The sequence below is a fragment of the Eucalyptus grandis genome, chromosome 10 (assembly GCF_016545825.1).
Source record: "Eucalyptus grandis isolate ANBG69807.140 chromosome 10, ASM1654582v1, whole genome shotgun sequence".
Lineage (NCBI taxonomy): Eukaryota > Viridiplantae > Streptophyta > Magnoliopsida > Myrtales > Myrtaceae > Eucalyptus > Eucalyptus grandis.
Genome location: NC_052621.1, coordinates 25,920,941 through 25,941,114, shown reverse-complemented (window position 1 = coordinate 25,941,114; position 20,174 = coordinate 25,920,941). Strand labels below are relative to the sequence as shown.

Sequence of the window (20,174 nt, the reverse complement as noted above, 5' to 3'; positions counted from 1 at the left end):
TGCTTCAAAAATGCGTAACCTATGGAGCACCTGTTTCTTGCAACTGCTGTCCTCGTTAAATATAAAACGGTTGAACTCCAATTCAGTTTAATCGGCTTTGCTTATTCATATATAGAGTGGTATTTACCATCTGCGGGGTTCTTTCACATGGGTACCGACGAAAGAGCAAGAGTGATAGGACCGTGGATTCTCGCTTGACACCAAGTTTCTAATTTTCAAGTTTTCGATTGTTCTGTGTCTCGTAAATGGACTGGCGTTCAATCCCCACCAACTAACAAACAACACACAACACATAGATCAATTGCTTTCTCTGAGCTAAGCCCAGCGACAGCAGAAACTTTCTTTATAATGGGATTCGAACTCTAAACCAAAATCCGCCATATTTGAATCTGTTCCAATCGTCTATCATCTCAACTCTCCACCGGAGGTTTTCAGGAGTCTTCCAAGTCTGCCATTGTTCTTTCGTTTTTTTGGCAAAGAGAAACAGGGTAAAGGAGTCCCACATCGGCATGATTAAGGAATCGCGAAGCAGAGCAGGGAACAAAGGAGGAGTTGAGGCCACTGAACAAATCATACCTTTCTCGGCCTTTTGGCTAAGATCAAGTGTAGTATCTGTTCTTATCAGTTTAATATCTGATACGTGGGCCATCGGTCCACATGATATTAAATTAATTTTTTGAGGGGGAGAGGCCGCCACAGTAGCTTGCTACTGGGCCTCTCGCGTCGCTCGGGCGTTGCACTATAGTCCTTGCCTGGCGCACTCCACCCAAGCCTAGTCAAAATGATTTGCTTCTCTATCATTAGCCTCAAGTTATAGCTTTGGTTGTAACGTACTTTGGGTTGGCTACTTAATACGAGGAGACGATGCTTTTGTGTTGCGGTAGACATTTGGGTTGTAGCTGTTGGAGCCGAGCAAACATCATTGCTGAAGCTAAGAATCCGAAAGGCTGGTGTGATCTGTATGTGTTTCTCGGGTTTATTCGTGCAAGTGGTTCTGTTCTTAGTATACAATGAGCATTGGAGCCTCTTTTGGATGGAGAATGTCCCACAAAATCTTGGCTACTTTTCAAACCCACCCACCACAAATATAACCGGACCGGACCAGACCCGACCGAATTTTCCCTAAGGTCCTAGATTGGCTCTTTTGGAATTTTCCCTTTACTAAAATCATGATTTTTTTTTTCAAAAGGATCCAAAATTTGTTGAATAGCCTTGATGGTTTGTAAAAGTGCTTTAAGCAGTCGGGGTTTTTTTGGAATTTTCCCTTTACTAAAATCATGATTTTTTTTTTTCAAAAAGGATCCAAAATTTGTTGAATAGCCTCGATGGTTTGTAAAAGTGCTTTACTCGGGGTTTAAGATGGTAAAATCAGTAAGACTTGATAGAATCATAAAATTGTGGAAATTTTGATCTTTGTTAATCGACAGAGTTAGTCCCAAAGGTAGAAAATTTGGACCAAATAACTAGGTATCGCATGAAATAGAGATTTCAAAAAATGAGTTCGGTGTCAAATTTGCCCAACGCTATATGAGATGAATTTGCACACAACTGATTGAGGAATGAATTTGGACTTTATATTAAGATGGGTTTCAATAGATAAGCTACTTCAACCCATTTACCATCTCATACCACCAAGAAAGCTACTCTTCACTCTTGGTATGGGAAATGCTCTTTAACACTGTTCAAATAATACTTGGTGCTATAACCTTATAAGTGCAACAATCTCTAAAAATTGTCATTTTCGCATGGTATCAATCTCTTAAGTCATAAAAAAATCACATGTATTATTTTAGAATAGATAATCTAAAGTTATTCATTAGAGTTGTTAACACTCAATATATGGATCACATGAAGTTGTTTGGCAACTTAAATTTGCCCGAAATTGATAAATTAGGTCCAACTTGCTCCATAAACCAAAACCATAAAGCCAAAATCTTTACCTAAAGTGAGAAATTATGTTTAATTTTTCTTCCAAAAAATCCTAGCCCCAAATTCCTGTTTCAACTAGAACGGATTATTTGATAACGAGGCGCCCATCTCATTGCATGATAAGGAAGGTGTTGATGAAATTGAACACGGGCTTCATCGGAAGGTTTGTGCGCATTTGTTTGTGTTTCTGTTCAAAAACTGTTCCCCGAAACAAAAATAAAAAAAAATTATTTTTGTTCTGAGGAACAGTTTTTGAACAAAAGAACGCGTTAGATAAGTGTAAAAAAATTATGTTCTTGGAATAGAAATTGAACATAAACACGTTTGGTAACTACACTCAATTTCTGTTCTTAGAATAGAAAAAGAACAGAAACATGTTTGGTAACTTTTTTGTTCCAAATTTTTCAAAAAGTGTTTTTTTTTTTTTAATAAAGTGTAAACTTGATATTGAATTCTCATTCTCATGAAATGCTCATTAATTTAATTTTGTTAATGGTGAGTGAAGATAAACATTCTGAACATGATCATATGTGCATACTTAGTAGAAAATTTTGTAAGTAAAGTTTGTATCAAATTTTTTTCAAGTGCTTTTTTATTTTTATTTTTATAAAGTGTAAACTTGGTATTGAATTCTCATTCTCATGATATGCTCATCAATTTAATTTTGATCATGGTGAGTGAAGAAAAATATTTTCAACATGGTCATATGTGCATACTTAGAAAAAAAATTTATAAGTAAAGTTCGTACAATAAGAACTAGCAAAAAGAAGAGTATCTTATACATCTCAACATGAACCCTTCCATACATGACATCACAATAATGAAGCAATATAGTTTATTATTCAACTTTATCACAATGAATACTTAAAAACAATATTACAAAAGTTGGAAACACAAAGTCAATAAATCTTATGCATATTGTGATCAATTGCCATTTTATTTGCAATACTTATCGTAGGCATGTTTATCCCATATGCCTGCTCATGCGATGTATCATCTGCAACCTCAACTTCTTCAGGTCCAAATAGATACTCCGGATCTCCATATATGGAAAAATTTATGTCCATCCTATCTTGATCACGAATGTAATTATGAAGAGCACAACATGCAATTACAACAAGTGCTTGCTTCTGAATTGTAAATGGAGACATATGTCTCAAAATGGTGAAGCGATTCTTTAATGCTCCAAATGACCTTTCAATTACATTTCTTAGTGAAGAGTGCTTATAGTTGAACAACTCTTTTGCTGTTCTTGGTCATCTCCCACTCCCTCTATATTCGCTGAGATGATACAGTTCCTTTCTAAATGGAGTTAAAAATCCCAAAAGTGCTGCATAACCAGAATCTACCACATAGTATTTCTCTACAACATGATATATATATATAGAAATTTGTTGTGATATTCAACCATAATATAATCACAAATGTCTATGTAAACAAAGTAAATATCAGGTGGTAGTCGGGGAAATTGCAATTGAGGAGTTTCGAGTGCTGCTGAAAGCACTCGACAATCGTTGATAGATCCTTCCCATCCAGTATACACGAAAGTAAATTTCATATTAAATGAGCAAACACACGACACATTCTGGGTGGTAGTCCCTCTCCTGCCTCTAAATTGAACCTGCTGAGACACTGGGATAATAGCATTTATATGGGTGCCATCCATAACACTTATGCAGTCCTGTCAATTTATTACCATTCTAAGATTATATAAGATTATGAACTACATGTATTTGACGGTATAAAGTTGATATAGAAATCATACATTGAAGTAGTGTTTATGACTAGGATCTATAAGAATTTCTTGTGGGATGACATCAAAGGACGGTGGTTTGATTATCTCTTTTGAAAGTTTGGTAATTGCTTTCAACACTTTGTTGAAATACTCGTCGATCATTTCTCCAGAATGTTGAAATCTCTCACATAAATCTTTATTTGAGCTACCGTGACAAACTAAAGATAAGAATATCCCAATTTGTTTATCTATTCGAACAAATTGACTATCTTTCAACCAATCCCTTACCCTCATTAAATCACATAAATTCAAAAAAACATGTCTCTCCATCCTGAAGGCTTCATATATCCTATATGAATGTCCATAAACAATCTCAATTATCCATTCAGATCCTGATAATTTACTGTCCCTAATGGGTTCTCTTGTATGCACGGACGTGTCAATCGCAACCGTGCACAACCACGCTAGCAATATGTGAAGATCATCATCATCCAAGAATTGTTCAACTGGTTCTACCTGTTCGCTAGATATACTATTTGATCCCTCTTCCATAGTACTTATACCATCACAAAAATATAAAAACATCAATATAGATTTTGAAAATATATCCAATAATAGTCAATAACATAAGTTATAGTCTCAATAGAAGATACCATTACATATAGGTACCAAGAGTCTCAACACTAATATCTTTAAAAACTAAATATTAATTGGTAACATAAGTTATACAGTCTAATGAAACCCCATTCAATCCATAATATATTTCCAAACATCTACTAAAGATGATCAAGAAGTCCATTTCTCCTTCTAGGTGGGGATTTAATGAAAGCCAACCTCCATAAGGCACTATCGCATGCTCGTTCCACTGCTTTATTGTAAATATATTGCTCTATCCCAGGCATACTAATTAGAATATCCATCACAGCAGATACGGAGAAAGGGTCTACAGGTGATGGAGTAAGCCCAAAGGCCGCAGAGCCACTACCATATTGACTTGACCTAACTTAAAAAAATTCTTGTATGGCTTTGCAAGTGTCATCAATACTGGTTTGGTTACTCTTCCTTCTCCTCTTAGTATTTGGAGTCATATCCAATTTGTGTTTTCCACGAGTTGAAGTTGCAGCATTGTCTGATGTAAAGACTCTTTCATCAATGTAGTATTCACTGAAGTCATCTGTATGGCCACCACCATTATCACCATATGCATTGCCACCACTATTGTCATCGCCTACATTGCCATCACCATTGTCATCTTCCTCCGACACCGTAAAATGTTGAGCATTTCCTATGGCATATTCCTTAGTAGCATATGTACCACCAAACACAATATATAGCTCGGGATACTGAGGAAATCCATCATTCTTGAATTTTGCTCACTCAATATTCTCATACAATTTTCACAATAATGACATTTCAGCAAAATAATCATACATTTTAAAATTTACATATATAATGACATCAAAATAACCAAAAAGTTAAAAAGATACTTTGATGTGAGATTCCCATATACTTGGATCGTCGACAACAACTTTTTTATTCACATTATCCCAACCAAATCCAGGCTGAGACATAAGTTTCTGAAAACTGCTATACTGTTTTCTCAGTTTGTTTACCTTGTTCCTCGGTTGGACTATGCTATATTGGCATCTTGTCTGTCTAACGAATTGAGTCTGTATATTCCTTCACCTTACTTTGTTGAAAGTAGAAGATGTGCGATTTCCCTTTTTGACCTCATCCACCAACAAACCGATAAATAGGTTGGTTACAGACTCGGTCCACTTTGCACTGAATGTCTGTCTCTCAGATGCCATTTAATCTTTGACCGGTTGAGCAGCATATGAGTTATGAGTTAAATCAATAACATAATTATACATGCCATACACAAAATCATTCTCAAGAGATGCAAGCGGAGAAGACTATAATGACAAAATTGACAATTCTTGAACTAACTTGTATAAAACAGATCATAAGTTGCATTTTGAGCTACAAGAACTACATAGTACTATGACTATCAATGATCAATGAAACAGAATGCTCAAAATAAAATAAAGAGCATTGTGAGAAACCTACCATGTCAAAATATAGGTCATATTTCAAACACTACAATAAAAGGAAATGTGAAAAGTTCAATCTTGCTCCAAATGAACCTAAACAACTACTCTCTCCAACCTGTCTTTGAGCTGTGAAATCCAAATGATCAGCCTGAGCATTTCATTGTAATGCTAGATATAATATGCAACCATGAAATTCATCTAACACAAGGCAGCATTACCCTTGGTTCTTACCTTCAAACACAGAAAGAAGTTCTCCAAAGTGGCTCCTACCTTTGTAAGTTTCTCAATTAGAGTCCCTCCCTGTCAAAAAGATAGCTCTCATGGTGATTTTGGATGAGCTTATAGTTCCTCAGCATTGTCTAAAGAAATTTACCGCCGGGTCGCTTGAGCGAGCAGAGCGTTGCTGCTCTGCTCGCGATGCTTGCTCGAGCGAGCAAAGCAGTGGCGCTCGCTCGAGTGAGCAAAGCAACGAACTACTCTCGCGAGCCGAGCGTTGCTGCTCCGCTTGCGATGCTCGCTCAAGCAAGCAAAGCAACGATGCTCACTCGAGTGAGGAAAGTGAGTAGAGCAGATGCTCACTCGAGCGAGGAAAGTGAGTAGCTCGCGATGCTCGCTTGAGCGAGCTTTTCATATTTGGGCAAGTGCTGGCTCGAGCGAGCTTTTCATATTTGGGCAAGTGCTGGCTCGAGCGAGCCGTCGCGCTCGAGCCTCGAGCAGTCGTCGCTGCTCTACTCGCTCCGCTTGCTCGAGCGAGCAGACGCTGCCGCAGATTTGGGTGAGCAACGCTCGCTGGGGCTCGAGCACGAGGGCTCGCTCAAGTGAGCGTCTCGTAGATTTGGGCAAGCGCTGGCTCGAGCGAGCTGTTGTGCTCAAGCCCCGAGTAGCCATTGCCCAAATCTGTGAGGGCTGGCTCTCGCCGAAGCCCTTGTCAAATGGTGAAGGAGGAGCAGTAGCCGGTGAAGGATGAAACTTACCTTGAATCATAAGCTTTAGCCGGTGAAGGAGCAGCAGCTGTTAGCGTCGGAGAGAATGACGAGTTGGGAGGCGCCGGATCGCTCAACGGTGGAACTTGTGAGAGACGTCGGAAAAGGAGGGACTTGAGAGGGCACAGGGCACAAAAGCGAGAAACAAAAAATAAACAAGATTTTTGTGTTTTTGTTCTTTTCGGGCCTTCAAAAGTGTTTCTCAAACCTTATTTTCGTTCCAATTTTGTTCCGGAACAAAAAAAAAAAAAGATTTTGAACAAAAATACAAACAAACGCGTTTTGTTCTTTTTTTTTTCCCGAGAACAAAAAAACAAAATTTTTGTTCATAAACATAAAAAATAAACACAACCATGCATGCCCTTTGAAATCAATACCGATTGTGTGGGGAGGAGCGATGGATGCTGAGGGTGGGAGGGAGAGAGATGATAATGTGATGGGGGCGGTGATAGCGGTCCAAGCAAAGAGGACATCGGAGGGTAGCTAAGGTGGTGTCCAAAGTGAATCATTGATTTTGACATGACTAACGAGAGTAATTAAGGTTTGAATTGACAACATGACTAGTCCCAAATTCTCAAATTGGGGGCAAGAAAAAGCTTGAAGAACATTACTTTAAAATATTTTTGTTGACATCTCTCTTACGAGTCATAGTACATCTTAGAGGATTTTTAGGGTAAGGCAATTAAATGTAACTCAAGTGAACATTTTTAAAAGTTAACACTTATATGATTATTAGAAAAATTAGAACATCGAAGTGAACACTTATTATCTCTCATTACGGGTTTTAAAACCTCGTTTTCTTTTCTTGAAACAAGTCTAGGTACAGGCTTTTTCCCTTGTGGATTGTAACCCAACCTTCGGTCTAGATACATCAACTTAACCCCCTGATGGAGAGCGGCAAAGGCATGTAAAGATAATTTAAGACAGCAAAAACATCTTGAGATCAATAGTTGAAAACGTCGGTTGACGTGGCATGACCAATGTTGACATGGATAATTTTTAATAATATTTTAATATTTTTTCAAATTGTTTTTTCTTTTTCCTTCTTCTCCTCTTTCCTCCAGCCTATCGCTGAATCTCAGTGACCGACCAGAGGTGACGGCCAACGAACTTCAGTGGTGGGGCGAGGCCCGACCTTGCGGGGTCGGCCCTCGCTAGCCTAGAGCGATGCTGCAGGTGGCCTCAAGCTTTCTTTGAGGTGGTTTGTGATGCAGCGCAAGTGCTTTCTTTGAGGTGGTTTGTGATACTGCAGATGTTTCACCTTTCAAGTGATGCAAATCTTGTTTGAATAGGTGCTAGCTCTGTTATCTCTTCTCACCATGGGTATGGACACTTCATAGAAACTTGTGAATGGACTGGAGGCGTCAAGTTTGTGCATTGCCTCTGCACTAATTTTTTGTTTTCTTCAACCGACTCCGCTACTTGATGAAGCAGAAACCTTCAACAGAAATTGGGCAACCTTTAGCTGTGAATTTCAAGCAGCAAAGTCCATGGGAGGATGTAATGGAGTATTTAGTTTTGATTCATTGAATTTTAAAATTTGAAGACTGCGCTGCGATGATGAGTGAGCCCAACTTCAGTGTGTAAATTGTTTGTTCCCAATTTTGGAGTATAGCTAAGGCATGTCATGTCCAGATGACATAAGATGGCAAAAATGACTCCGACATACAGAAGTTCCGCTCTTTAACCAAGCTTGATGCGAATTTTATTGTGTCTGAATCCTTACCACTCTTGGAAGGGCTTCGGCAAAACTCTTGTCGAAAATTTATTGTAGGAGGAGGTTCTGGATACAATTCAGTTGATTTCCTAGTTCCTTAAGTCTCTTGCAAATCTTAACTGTCCTGCAAGAAACCGAGTTTCTTCTGCTGGTGTGAAGACTCTGCAAATTCGCGGCAGGCCCACCTTTAGATCTTACAGCTTTATATTACACTCAATCTCTTCTCTGAAAATTGAGGACTCACCTTGGATCTGAAAGCTCTGTGTTTCCGAACGCGCAAACCCCACTCAAAGTAAATGGGGACTACCATTTCGTTTCCTATACTCACCGTCAATATGATCTTATCGATTTATAACCATGGTTTCTGATCTTAGCTCCCGTTTTAGAAACCAATAGGTGCGGGTATAAGTTAAATATATGAAGTGCTCCGCTCCAATGTTCCAAGATGATTCCACCAGCGGGGGCAATACGAACAGTTTGAACGTCCCACATAGGAAAAAAGGCAAGGACATGGCAACAAAGCCATTCACAAAACAACAGGTCATCTCCTAGGAAAGCTCACGCAGCCATGTGGTAAGCACAGAGCGAACTATTCTTTCGCCTTTTACTAAAGAATACCGTGTGCTTGCCACAATCAATGGCATACGCTTATTTTTGGAGGGGTTTTTTCAACTGAGGAAGCTCCTAAAATATTGAGTCTAAGAACTGTTGCTTCTAGGTAGGCGTTCTTTAAAATTATGGAATCTGTACCTTAGCGTAGAAAGAAGTTTCAACCATTTTCTGGAATGATAGATGACTGGAGTGGCAAGAGCATTAACCACAGAAGAGACTTTGTTTGGAGTCAAATCTCCGTCAGAGTAGCAAAAACAACCGAAGCCAAGAATCAGAATCCTACGAACCGTTTGACGCTTTCTAAAGGCACAAGCTTAAAAACGCAAGCGCATGCTTCTTCCCTCGTGGGTATAAGCCAACCTTGAGAATACAGAGAGGCTTTGCCCCTTCGTGGATTAGTAGCAAAGGCATGTAGAAATAGCATAAGATGGCAGAAATGTCTCCAAGTCTTAACCATTGTTCATGCGACCTCAATTTTATACCCTGTTCCCTGTCGATTAACAGGGTATATGTGGCTATCTTCGAGTTGTAAGGGCTTTAAAACCACAGAGAGCCCATTTATGGAGGCCTTCCTTGCTGAGAAATTGTCACCTGCGGCAACGCTGGACTCGGAGGAAGATGAAACTGGAGCATGATTGAGGCTTTCAACAGAGAACACCGCGTCCGTGCACTGGCAATCCTCGGAACTTTCAGTCTTGAAAACTGGGCTGTTAGCTTTGAATCAACATTATTACTGTACCAGTTCGTGCTTCAAAAATACGTAACCTATGGAGCACCTGTTTCTTGCACTGCTGTCCTCGTTAAATACAAAACGGTTGAACTCCAATTCAGTTTAATCGGGCTTTGCTTATTCATATATAGAGTGGTATTTACCATCTGTGGGGTTCTTTCACATGGGTACCAACGAAAGAGCAAGAGTGATAGGACCGTGGATTCTCGCTTGACACCAAGTTTCTAATTTTCAAGTTTTCGATTGTTCTCTGCCTCGTAAATGGACTGGTATTCAATCCCCACCAACTGACAAACACACAACACAGATCAATTGCTTTCTCTGAGCCAAGCCCAGCGACAGCAGAAACTTTCTTATAATGGGATTCGAACTCTAAACCAAAATCCGCCATATTTGAATCTGTTCCAATCGTCTATCATCTCAACTCTCCACCGGAGGTTTTCAGGAGTCTTCCAAGTCTGCCATTGTTCTTTCTTTTTTTTGGCGAAGAGAAACAGTGTAAAGGAGTCCCACATCGGCGTAATTAAGGAATCACGGAGCAGAGCAGGGAACAAAGGAGGAGGCGAGGCCACTGAACAAAGCATACCTTTCTCGGCCTTTTGGCTAAGATCAAGTGTAGTATCTGTTCTTATCAGTTTAATATCTGATACGTGGGCCATCGGTCCACATGATATTAAATTAATTTTTTGAGGGCGAGAGGCCGCCACAGTAGCTTGCTACTGGGCCTCTCGCGCGTCGCTCGGCCGTTGCACTATAGTCCTTGCCTGGCGCACCCCACCCAAGTCCAGTCTAAATGATTTGCTTCTCTATTATTGGCCTTTATAAATATAGCTTGGGCCGTAACATACTTTGGGTTATATGGTTTCCATTGCGTCGATGAATAACTGTTGGGTTGTAGCTGTTGGAGCCCAGCAAAGTGATCTGTCTCTGTTTCTCGGGTTTATTCGTGCCAAGTGGTTCTGTTTTTAGTATACAATGAGCATTGGAGCCTTTTTTTGGATGGAGAAGGTCCTAGATTGGCTTTTTTGGAATTTTCCCTTATTAAAACTATGATTTTTTTTTTCAGAAGGATCCAAAATTTGTTAAATAGCCTCGATGATTTGTAAAATTGCTCTAAGCAGTCGGGGTTTAAGATGCTGAAATCGGTAAGACTTGATAGAATCATAAAATTGTGCAAATTTTGATCTTTGTCAATTGACATAGTTAGTCCCAAAGGTAGAAAGTTTGGACGGAATAACTAGGTATCACATGAAATAGAGATTTCAAAAGATAAGTTTGGCGTCAAATTTGCTTAACGCTATATGAGATGAATTTGTACACAACTGATTGAGGAATGAATTCGGACTTTATTTTAAGATGGGTTTCAATAGATAAGCTACTTCAACCCATTTACCATCTCATACCACCAAGAAAGCTACTCTCCCCTCTTGGTATGAGAAAGGCTAATAACACTGTTCAAATAAAAGAGAAAAGGATAATATTACTGCCACAAGTTTCATACAGTACGTACTTGGTGCGATAACCTTATAAGTGCAACAAAAATTGTCATTTTCACATGACATTAGTCTCTTACATCATCAAAAATTCACATGTAGTATTATTTTAGAATGAATAATCTAAAGTTATTCATTAGAGTTGTTAACACTCAATATATGGATCACATGACATTGTTTGGCAACTTAAATTTGCCCAAAATTGATAAATTAGGTCCAATTTACTCCATAAACCAAACCATAAAGCCAAAATCTTTACCTGAAGTGAGAAATTATGTTTAGTTTTTCTTCCAAAAAAATCCTAGCCCCAATTTCCTGTTTCAACTAGAACGGATTATACGATAATGAGGTGTCCGTCTCATTGCATGATAAGGAAGGTGTTGATGAAATTGAACGCGGGCTTCATCGGAAGGTTTCAAATCAACACCAGTTGTGTGGGGAAGAGTGATGAGTGCTGAGGGTGGGAGGGAGAGAAAGATGATAACGATGATGGGGGCGGTGATAGCGGTCTAAGCAAAGAGGGCGGTGGAGGGCAACTAGGGTGGTGTCCAAATTGAATCATTGATTTTGACACGACTGACAAGAGTAATTAAGGTTTGAATTGACAACATGATTAGTCCCGAATTCTCAAATTGGGGGCAAGAAAAAAACTTGAAGGACATTGCTTTAAAATATTTTCATTGTCATCTCTCTGACAAGTCATAGTACGTCTTAGAGGATTTTCAGGCTAAGGCAATTAAATGTAACTTAAGTGAACAATTTTAAAAGTTGACACTTATATGATTGTTAGAAAAATTATAATAGAACACTTATTACATCTCATCACGCATTTTAAAATGCCATATTCTTTTCTTGAAACAAGTCTAGAGACATCAACTTAACTCCCTAATGGAGAGCGGCAAAGGCATGTAAAAAGATAATTTAAGATAGCAAAAACGTCTTGAGATTCAATAGTTGAAAATAAGATCTCGTCAAATCACTCGCATGGTGTCAAATCATAGATGCTAGGGATGGACACGGGGCTCAAGCAATCAATGTCCCGTGGTGCCTCGTTGCGAATGAGGTAGGGTGGGACGAGGCTCACCAATCTGGCAAGCCTTAAGCTAGCTGGATCTGATGAGGGGTGATCTCGAGCTCGAGATGTCGATCGAGGCTCGAGCTCACCGGATGTTGGTGAGGCTTGAGGCTTTGCCAATTTGGTGAGCCTCGAGCTCATTGGTGTCAGTCGAGGCTCGCCTGTGGTCGGTCGCCGGTCGTCATCATAGCCAGTGACTAGTCGAAGAAGAAGAAAAACAAAAAAGAAAAAAGAAAAAGAAAAAGAAAATTAAAAATTATATTCTTAAAAATTCAAAATTTTAAAATAAAAAATAATTAAAAATATATATTTTAAAAAAATTATAAAAATTGTCCATTAAATTTGTGTTGCATAAAATCATTTTAGCAATGAATTTTAAAAAAAAAAATCATAAGAAATAAATTTTCTTAGGTTTAGTTAAATGGGTCAAGGTCGGGTATAGGTAAAAAAATTTACACTATAATAAATGAGTCATAAACGGGTTAAATAAATCGATTTAAAATTGGACCATTTATGACTTGACTCAAATCCAACTCGATCCACCCATTTAACGAATCTAATGGTAAGTGAAACTCTAGAGGCTAAGATTGATTGATCTATTTAGTACTTTTTGTGACATCCTAGATTTTCAGTCATGTTTTATATTGAATAAATTGGGCATTTCACTGACGTGCCTATACGGCTGTTCTCAAGCTGATCACTCTAGAGCTAACTAGATTATCTAGGAAAGCCATTAAAAAATTTTAATGCAATAGACTTGAGAATTCGACCAGAAATTGGCTTACCGACCGTGCTTATCTTTAGAGGCCATTACGGCACAGTTAAAACTCGAATTGAGATAAGAGATATGTCGGTTCAACAGAAATGTGTGGCTGATCGTGGGTGACTCCACTAAATTGAAAAATTCTCGTTGACATGCACTAATTTGATTTCTTTGTCATTTTGGTACCTTGTGTCCGTATTTGAATTCTCGAGATTTTCACAACAATCGAGAGTCGCCAATGTGTCGAGTGGGTTCATTGTGTCTTGAAGAAAATCGACAATGGGTCATTTGCACTAAAAATCTCTGAAAATTACCCGGTAGTCTTCACGCTAAAAACACGTCAAATGGAAATTAACTGTGAATTCAAGTCCGATTTCAGAAATTGAAGATTTTGTCATGTCACAATAAATTCTAGGAGCATCGACTCAGTTTCAGAAGGTTTTTCTGTAACCCGAGATTTTTTGGGAAAAAGTGGGCATAGGATTGTTTTTGTTCAATTAAGGCAATGGATTATTTTTTGTCACAAAATTGAGATGCAAGATGGATTCTTGGGTGAGGAAAAGTATCAATTGAAGCATTGAGGTATCAATTGAAATTGTAAATGCCAAATGAGCTTGAATTGAAGTGAATCAAGTGTCCAATAGAAGATAGATTATGCCAAATTCGTAGCTCCCCCTCCTCCTAGCCAAAATGGACCACTTCATGAGTTGTGAGAAGTGTGTTGGTGGATCAATGACAACCAAGGGATGTTGGCTTGATGGGCAAGTCTTTGGAAGACAAAAATGTGGAAAAATCAAGCCAAGGGGGCCCTCCATCTCTCTCTCCCTCATCCTCTCCCTCACTCTCTCTCATTCCACCGTCCAAGACCTCTCTCTCTCTCTCCTTTTGCCCTGTGCGACACTAGCAACCAAAGGAAGAGAAACCGAGCGGCTCCTCCACACCGCATGCCACGCCGTCGCCGTTCATGCGCGCCACCGCCCGCGCGTCGTCGCCCTTACCGCGCTACCGTCTCCCTCTCGCCTTACCACCGTCCAGCAGCCCCTATTCGTGTGTTTGAGGGATTGTCCAGCAGCCATGAGGGGCTGTGGAAAACCGCCAGAGGCTGTTCGACCACCATAGACCGCTCTTTCAAGCTACCGAAGTCTCCACCGGTCATTGCAGCCCATTTCAGCTAGTTTTCTTTTGTTTTTGCAGCCAAAATAGAGAGGGTTTTTGTGGGTATCACAACTGCTTGTAGGCTCGCTTTGGAGGTGTTTCGGGTTTCGGATCTTAGGCCCGCTTTGGAGAAAAACGTCCCCCGTCGTTCCCGACGTTTCGATCCGAACGGATTGTTAAACGGGTGAGTTTAGTTCATTAATCACTTATTAGTATGCTAATGATGCTTATGGATTGATTAGATTTAATTAAGTGCAATTAGGTGGTTAGATTATATTAGAATAATTAAATTAAGGATTTACCTATATATGTTAGGCAAATGGTTAATGTACTTAGCAAGTAGACACGTCCTATTATTTATTGTACGAGTCTTAGTAATTTTCCGTGCTCGTCTTGGCTTTCAATTAGGCATTACGGGCCTAAATTGGATTTATTGCTACTTAATAATTAATTTCTGTAATTATTTATTTATTTATTTATTTATTTTCCGGAAATTCAACCGAAATGACCGGTGACCGGAATTTTATGCTGATTATCGTGGTGTAGTTCGTTTATTTATTTGAGCATTAGTTTGTGCTGAATTGATTTATTGGTGATTTTAGGATTTGTTCCTAAATTAAATTAATTTTGATAATTAATTGGAAAATTACTGGGCATCGGTCTACAATGTCAAAAATCTATATATATATATTTTTGTACTGCTGAAAGAAGTGGGTGAATAAAAAGGAAATTATTGTATTTTGGCTAAGGTCGATCATGTGTCCACACGTGTACTTTTATCAAGAATGATAAAAAGGGTAAAATTGAGTGTCTTCGGAACAAAAAAAAAAAAAAAAAAACTATAACGGCTCGATAATTTGTATGTCATTTGGAGAATTGCATGTATACTGGCTTGGTGACTCTATATGTCATCTTGATACACGACGATATGATCTACCGGCTCGGTGACTCTACAAGTTATCTTGAGATAGTACAATATGATATATCGGCTCGATAGTTCTATAGATCATCTTGAGACAGTACGGTATGATAAATTGTGTGTATATCGGCTCGATGACTCTATATGTCATCTTGAGATAAGATGGTATGATCTACCGGCTCGGTGACTCTATAGGTTATCTTGAGACAATATGGTATGATCTATCGACTTGATAATTTTACAGATCATCTTGAGACAGTACAGTATGATAAATTGTGTGTATACTAGCTCGGTGACTCTATATGTCATCTTGAGACATGACGGTATGATCTACTGGCTTGGTGACTCTACAGGTTATCTTGAGACAATACGGTATGATATACTAGCTCGATAATTCTATAGATCATCTTAAGACAGTACGGTATGATATTGATATACTGGCTCGATGACTCTCTTTGTCATCTCGAGATAGACGGTATGATTTGACAGCTTGATGACTCTATATGTTATATGGAGATAGGATAATATACTATATATATAACCAAGGGTGAGTAGTCTTAGATGTTGATTAAACTTATAAATAGTATGAGATGGGTCGATCAAGAAATGGTTGTGGTGACATGTAATCGACTAGGTTGATTGATCGATAGTTCGATCGCAATCGATTGGGTGGTGTGATGTAATGTTCGTGTATATCTGATATATACACTGACTTGCAGGAAGGAACTGAGGCCAAGATAAGTCTTCTAACTCATGTTGTGCTTAGGCAGTCTTAAGGTGTATTGACTTCCTAATCGAGTCTTAGGGGGTAGAACTTGCTGAGACATAGTCTCATTCCGGTTGTGGGACAACATTTCAGGACCCTGATGAGGAATCTGAGGAGAAAGAATCCGAAGAGGAGGACCTTGATGAGGAACTAGAGGAGGAGTCCGAGGAGGGTCCCGAGGATGAGCCGGAGTATGACCCGGATGAGGACTGAGATCTCACATCGTTTTGCAAACCCTGAGTGTGAAGTGTTATGAGATAGATCGGATTCTTGTTAATAGTATTGTAATATATACTATGAGGCTTGCCTTGTATAAAAGTGTGGTTGTGTTTTTTTTTTAATTGAGAAAATATAGCCTTATTTTTCTACTTTTCTATCCCATTATTTATTGTATAGAAATTTTTATCTACTTCCGCATGCATATTAAAATTAAAGGGGTTGGCGATGCGTTCTAGAACGTTGCTATAAATCGACCAAGGTAAGGGATTTGTGTGTGTTCGAGGATCGGGGCATGATACTTTTGACTTGATTAATTGGTGAATATTGACTCGGTTTGAATGCTAATCTTGTGTGTGATCATGCTTCAACAATAGCATGTTGAAATATCTTGTTATTTGACTTCAATTGATAAATATATTGAGGTGTTAAAGTGTGTGGTCGACTCCTTAGAAGGTCTGATTCTATTCTGAATCAGTTAAGTTTTAATTTTGGAATTGAAAAGAATATTAGAGTGATTCCGATTAAGTGTTGGCTAAAAAAAACAAACTAATCGTTTTATTAGCCAAACTAATCGTTTTATCCATTTTCATCATTTAATCGATTGCCGATCAAGTTTCCAGTTCCGATAGCCGTCGATCTCTGACAAGTTACCAGTCTTTAACCAATCCACCAATTTTGTAACCTTCGGAGGACCCGCCAAGAAGGGTCCACGAGGAGACATGTCCTCAGACAAATTTCACATCCAGAATAAAGAGGCCTAACTCGAATCTATGTAGAGGGAAGCCGCCTCCATCGCAACATGCCGTTCCTCTCTCCTCCTCGCTTTTGGTAGCAGACTTCGGATTCAGCGATAGTAGTTCGAAGCCATCGGAATCGAGGTCATGTCGGCAGCCGGTGAAGCCCCGCCAGTACCTCGATCTCCTCGGAAAAGCTCTGGTCGCTTGCGCTTCCTTAAGCATCGGCGAGGATACCTATACATGAGCCCTGTGACCTTGTCTGGCAAATAGCTTATCACGTCATTCTTGGATTGCAATCGACAGTACAGCGCACTTGAAAGAACTAGTAAGTATGTAGGCAAATCTGTTGACGTATATTCAGAGACTAAAAACGATGATTTGCTTAAACAAAAGGTATATTCTTTTGCACGACCTTACGTGATTAAATACGTCTTGGCTAGTTTCTGATATCTTTGATGTTAATATCTTCATACACTCGGCTTGAGCCTGCCATGATGGCGGTTGACCGTGTTGAGTGAAGCTGAGCATATTTCGGTTCGATGACTAAATCCAATTGAAATCCTTGATTGAGCTCGGTTAGGAGTGGAGTTTTCGAATTTCTCCAAGCAGATTGAATTATAGAGCTTACTATTTTGATCTATTTATTTGCCACACCAAATGTGCAGATTGAGTTGGTTCTTATATAATTTTGTTCCAGTCTTTACATTCTTATGCATTGGAGGTGCAACAAAAGGTAGAGAATGCCAAACAAATACGTGCCTGATCCAAGGAACACAATTCAAAATTAGAAAATTCAGTATGGTTCGATTTCTAATCTTAAATGAATTTATCTTTTCTCAAGTATTATTATTTCAATCGGTTTAGTTTTCGCATTCAAAACAGACCGAACCTAACCATGCCATGCCCGATAGTAAGACTTACGATGATTTTTAATATTATTACAAAGAAAGCTCAATTTATTCAAGTAGTACACGAAATTCCAGCAAAATACAGCAGTCGGATATGCAACGAACTATACATGAAATAAGACACTAACACAAAAGCAAAAAAAGCAAACAGACACTCATCTTCAACCAGTCAATCCATTTCATGTCCAAAGCATCAACGCCCGCCTCATCCCCACCGCGAATCAGCAGCTGTCTGTGATGGATCGGTGGCGTCGGCCTTCCCTGCTAGCGGGGGGCGCACCTCCTCCGGCTTCGCGAACGCCATGAACCCTATCAAGTGCCCGGCGATGGCCGCGAGGAAAACGCCGCCGTTGAAGGACATGAGGGCGAGCATGGCCAGGTATGCGAGCCCCATGCGCAGCGCGTGCAGCAGCGACCGGAGGGCGCCGGCCGCGACGCCCGGCTTGTCGGGGAGGAAGGGGCGGCAGTGGGACAGCCACTCCACGAAGACGCAGAGGAAGAAGACGAAGAGGAGGGCGAGGGCGTACATGCCGGACCGATTGCCCGGCCAGCCGGAGAAGAGGATCTCGGAGTGCGCGCCCCAAAAGAAGGTCATGTGTTGGTGGTGCCACATGTTGTGCTTCCCGCCCCAGCCGGGCATTTCGTTCGTGTCTTTCATGGCCGGAGCTTGAGCGGCGAGAACGAAGGCGCGAAGTAGGGATATGGGGTGAGATGTGGTCGTACCGAAGAGTGAAGGATATTATACTCCTCGAGCACTGCTAACTTTTCTGCGTTCAAACGGCAATGACCCCCTTTGAAAGCTCCAGACGAAATTTCGCAATCAATTTCTGTCACCCCTCATTGTTGATGAGTACGAAAACCGCGTTATGAAACTACTTTATGAATGTAACCCGATGGGAAAAGACCATGAAAAGGTAAAAAAGTTATACGTCGAGTATTTCGAATTCCTCCGATCTTATTTGAAGTTCATTTGTAGGTAAACAATTTCAAATGAAATGATAAATTAATGGATTAATATTTATATATCCCGGTCACATTCACGGGCGTAAGTAGAATATATCGCATCGCCTTTTAAATTCTACAATAGTCTTTTGTTGTTTTACAGAACAGGATATTCAGTCATCTTGACTTGGCTAGTCTTCCATATTTGACCCCTGAACTTGGGGATGTAATAACAATTTCAAGGGACGATTAAATAAATCAAACATTTACCTGATCGAAATTCGACAGCACGGAAAATGATCTGCATCTTTCGGCACGGATCGATGGAGTTCCGGCATCGAGAAAAGATTTACTTCGGTGAAGCTTCGTTCGACTTTAAAGCGACGCCGAACTGATGGAATCATGGAACGGTAAAAGTACACGATTCATCCACCAACGCCTCGCAAGGATCCACGGCAGACCTCTCGTTTCCTTCCGGGTGCCATGGCTTTGTTGACCTTGACTTCAAAAGTCTGGCACGGTACATTATTAGAGCCACGTTGGCGTCTCGTGGAGACGACGACGAAGACTCGCGCGAGTCTTCTGCTTTCTGTCCTTTTGCGAGAGACGACGCCTTTCGTGCTCTTCGGGTCGAGATCCAACTTCCGGGACGAGTCATTGGAGAACTTTCGCGTTGCTTTTTGCCCTTTTGACAAGGCGCAGAAATGAACGGGGGATCGAGGAGTTTTCTGACGCTCAGAGTCGTTGGTGCTCGAAGAGATGAAGATCTTTTCTGGCCAGTGACTGCAACTACTTTCTTTCGCATAGCTAAAAGGTGAATTTATAGTGGAAAATCCATTGCTCCGAGTGGGAAACAACGGACTTTATAATAAATAAATATGATGGTAAAATCAAATTATGTTCGACTTTCGACCGTGAGTAATTAATATTTTACTGACAAGCTACGTAAAATCTTTGAGATGGTTATTGGTTATGGCCCGATGGTGGACTTGTCGTACAATTTTATCGCCTTTTTGACTGCAGAGAGACTTGGACCACGCAAGGTGAGCGGGGCCCGCAATCATGTCACTTTCCAAACGAAGTCATTACCACGGCCTCCCGCTTTGACGATACGACAATAATGTGTCTGTCCCGTATATAATTACAAAATCGCCATATAATGGAAAACCGAAAAACGCGTAAAGAAACCAAAAACGACGCTTTTATATAAGTGGAAAACGCCATTTAAAATAAAATAAAATTCCGAACCGGTACTCTCCACACATTTTCCCCAAATTAATTTTCTCAAAAAAACTCTAAAATAGTATTTCTACGGCACATCAATCTCAAGCTGTTTTATTTTCCAAAAAATCTCAAACTAGTAAATTCCACAATGTGATGATTCAATACTAAGTTTCATCTTATAAAAAATTTCAAATGCCACCGTATCTTTGATTT

The 20,174-nt window shown here is 39.8% G+C and overlaps 1 protein-coding gene and 3 non-coding genes across 4 annotated transcripts; 3 read left to right on the top strand and 1 right to left on the bottom strand.

Moving 5' to 3' along the window:
* Nucleotides 1-572: 572 nt before the first annotated feature.
* Nucleotides 573-766, top strand: LOC120289264. Its single transcript, XR_005547189.1, has one exon. It is a non-coding gene; the product is annotated as a U2 spliceosomal RNA (small nuclear RNA).
* An 8,216-nt stretch (nt 767-8,982) lies between these two features.
* On the top strand, nt 8,983-9,100 carry LOC120289282. Its single transcript, XR_005547206.1, has one exon. It is a non-coding gene; the product is annotated as a U5 spliceosomal RNA (small nuclear RNA).
* Nucleotides 9,101-10,342: 1,242 nt separating this feature from the next.
* Nucleotides 10,343-10,538, top strand: LOC120289262. The gene has a single exon (XR_005547187.1). It is a non-coding gene; the product is annotated as a U2 spliceosomal RNA (small nuclear RNA).
* Nucleotides 10,539-17,795: 7,257 nt separating this feature from the next.
* LOC104422457 (copper transporter 1) lies at nt 17,796-18,607 on the bottom strand. Its single transcript, XM_010034780.3, has one exon. The coding sequence runs from the start codon at nt 18,451-18,453 to the stop codon at nt 18,001-18,003; it is 453 nt and encodes a 150-aa protein (XP_010033082.1). The 5' UTR covers nt 18,454-18,607; the 3' UTR covers nt 17,796-18,000.
* Nucleotides 18,608-20,174: the final 1,567 nt, after the last annotated feature.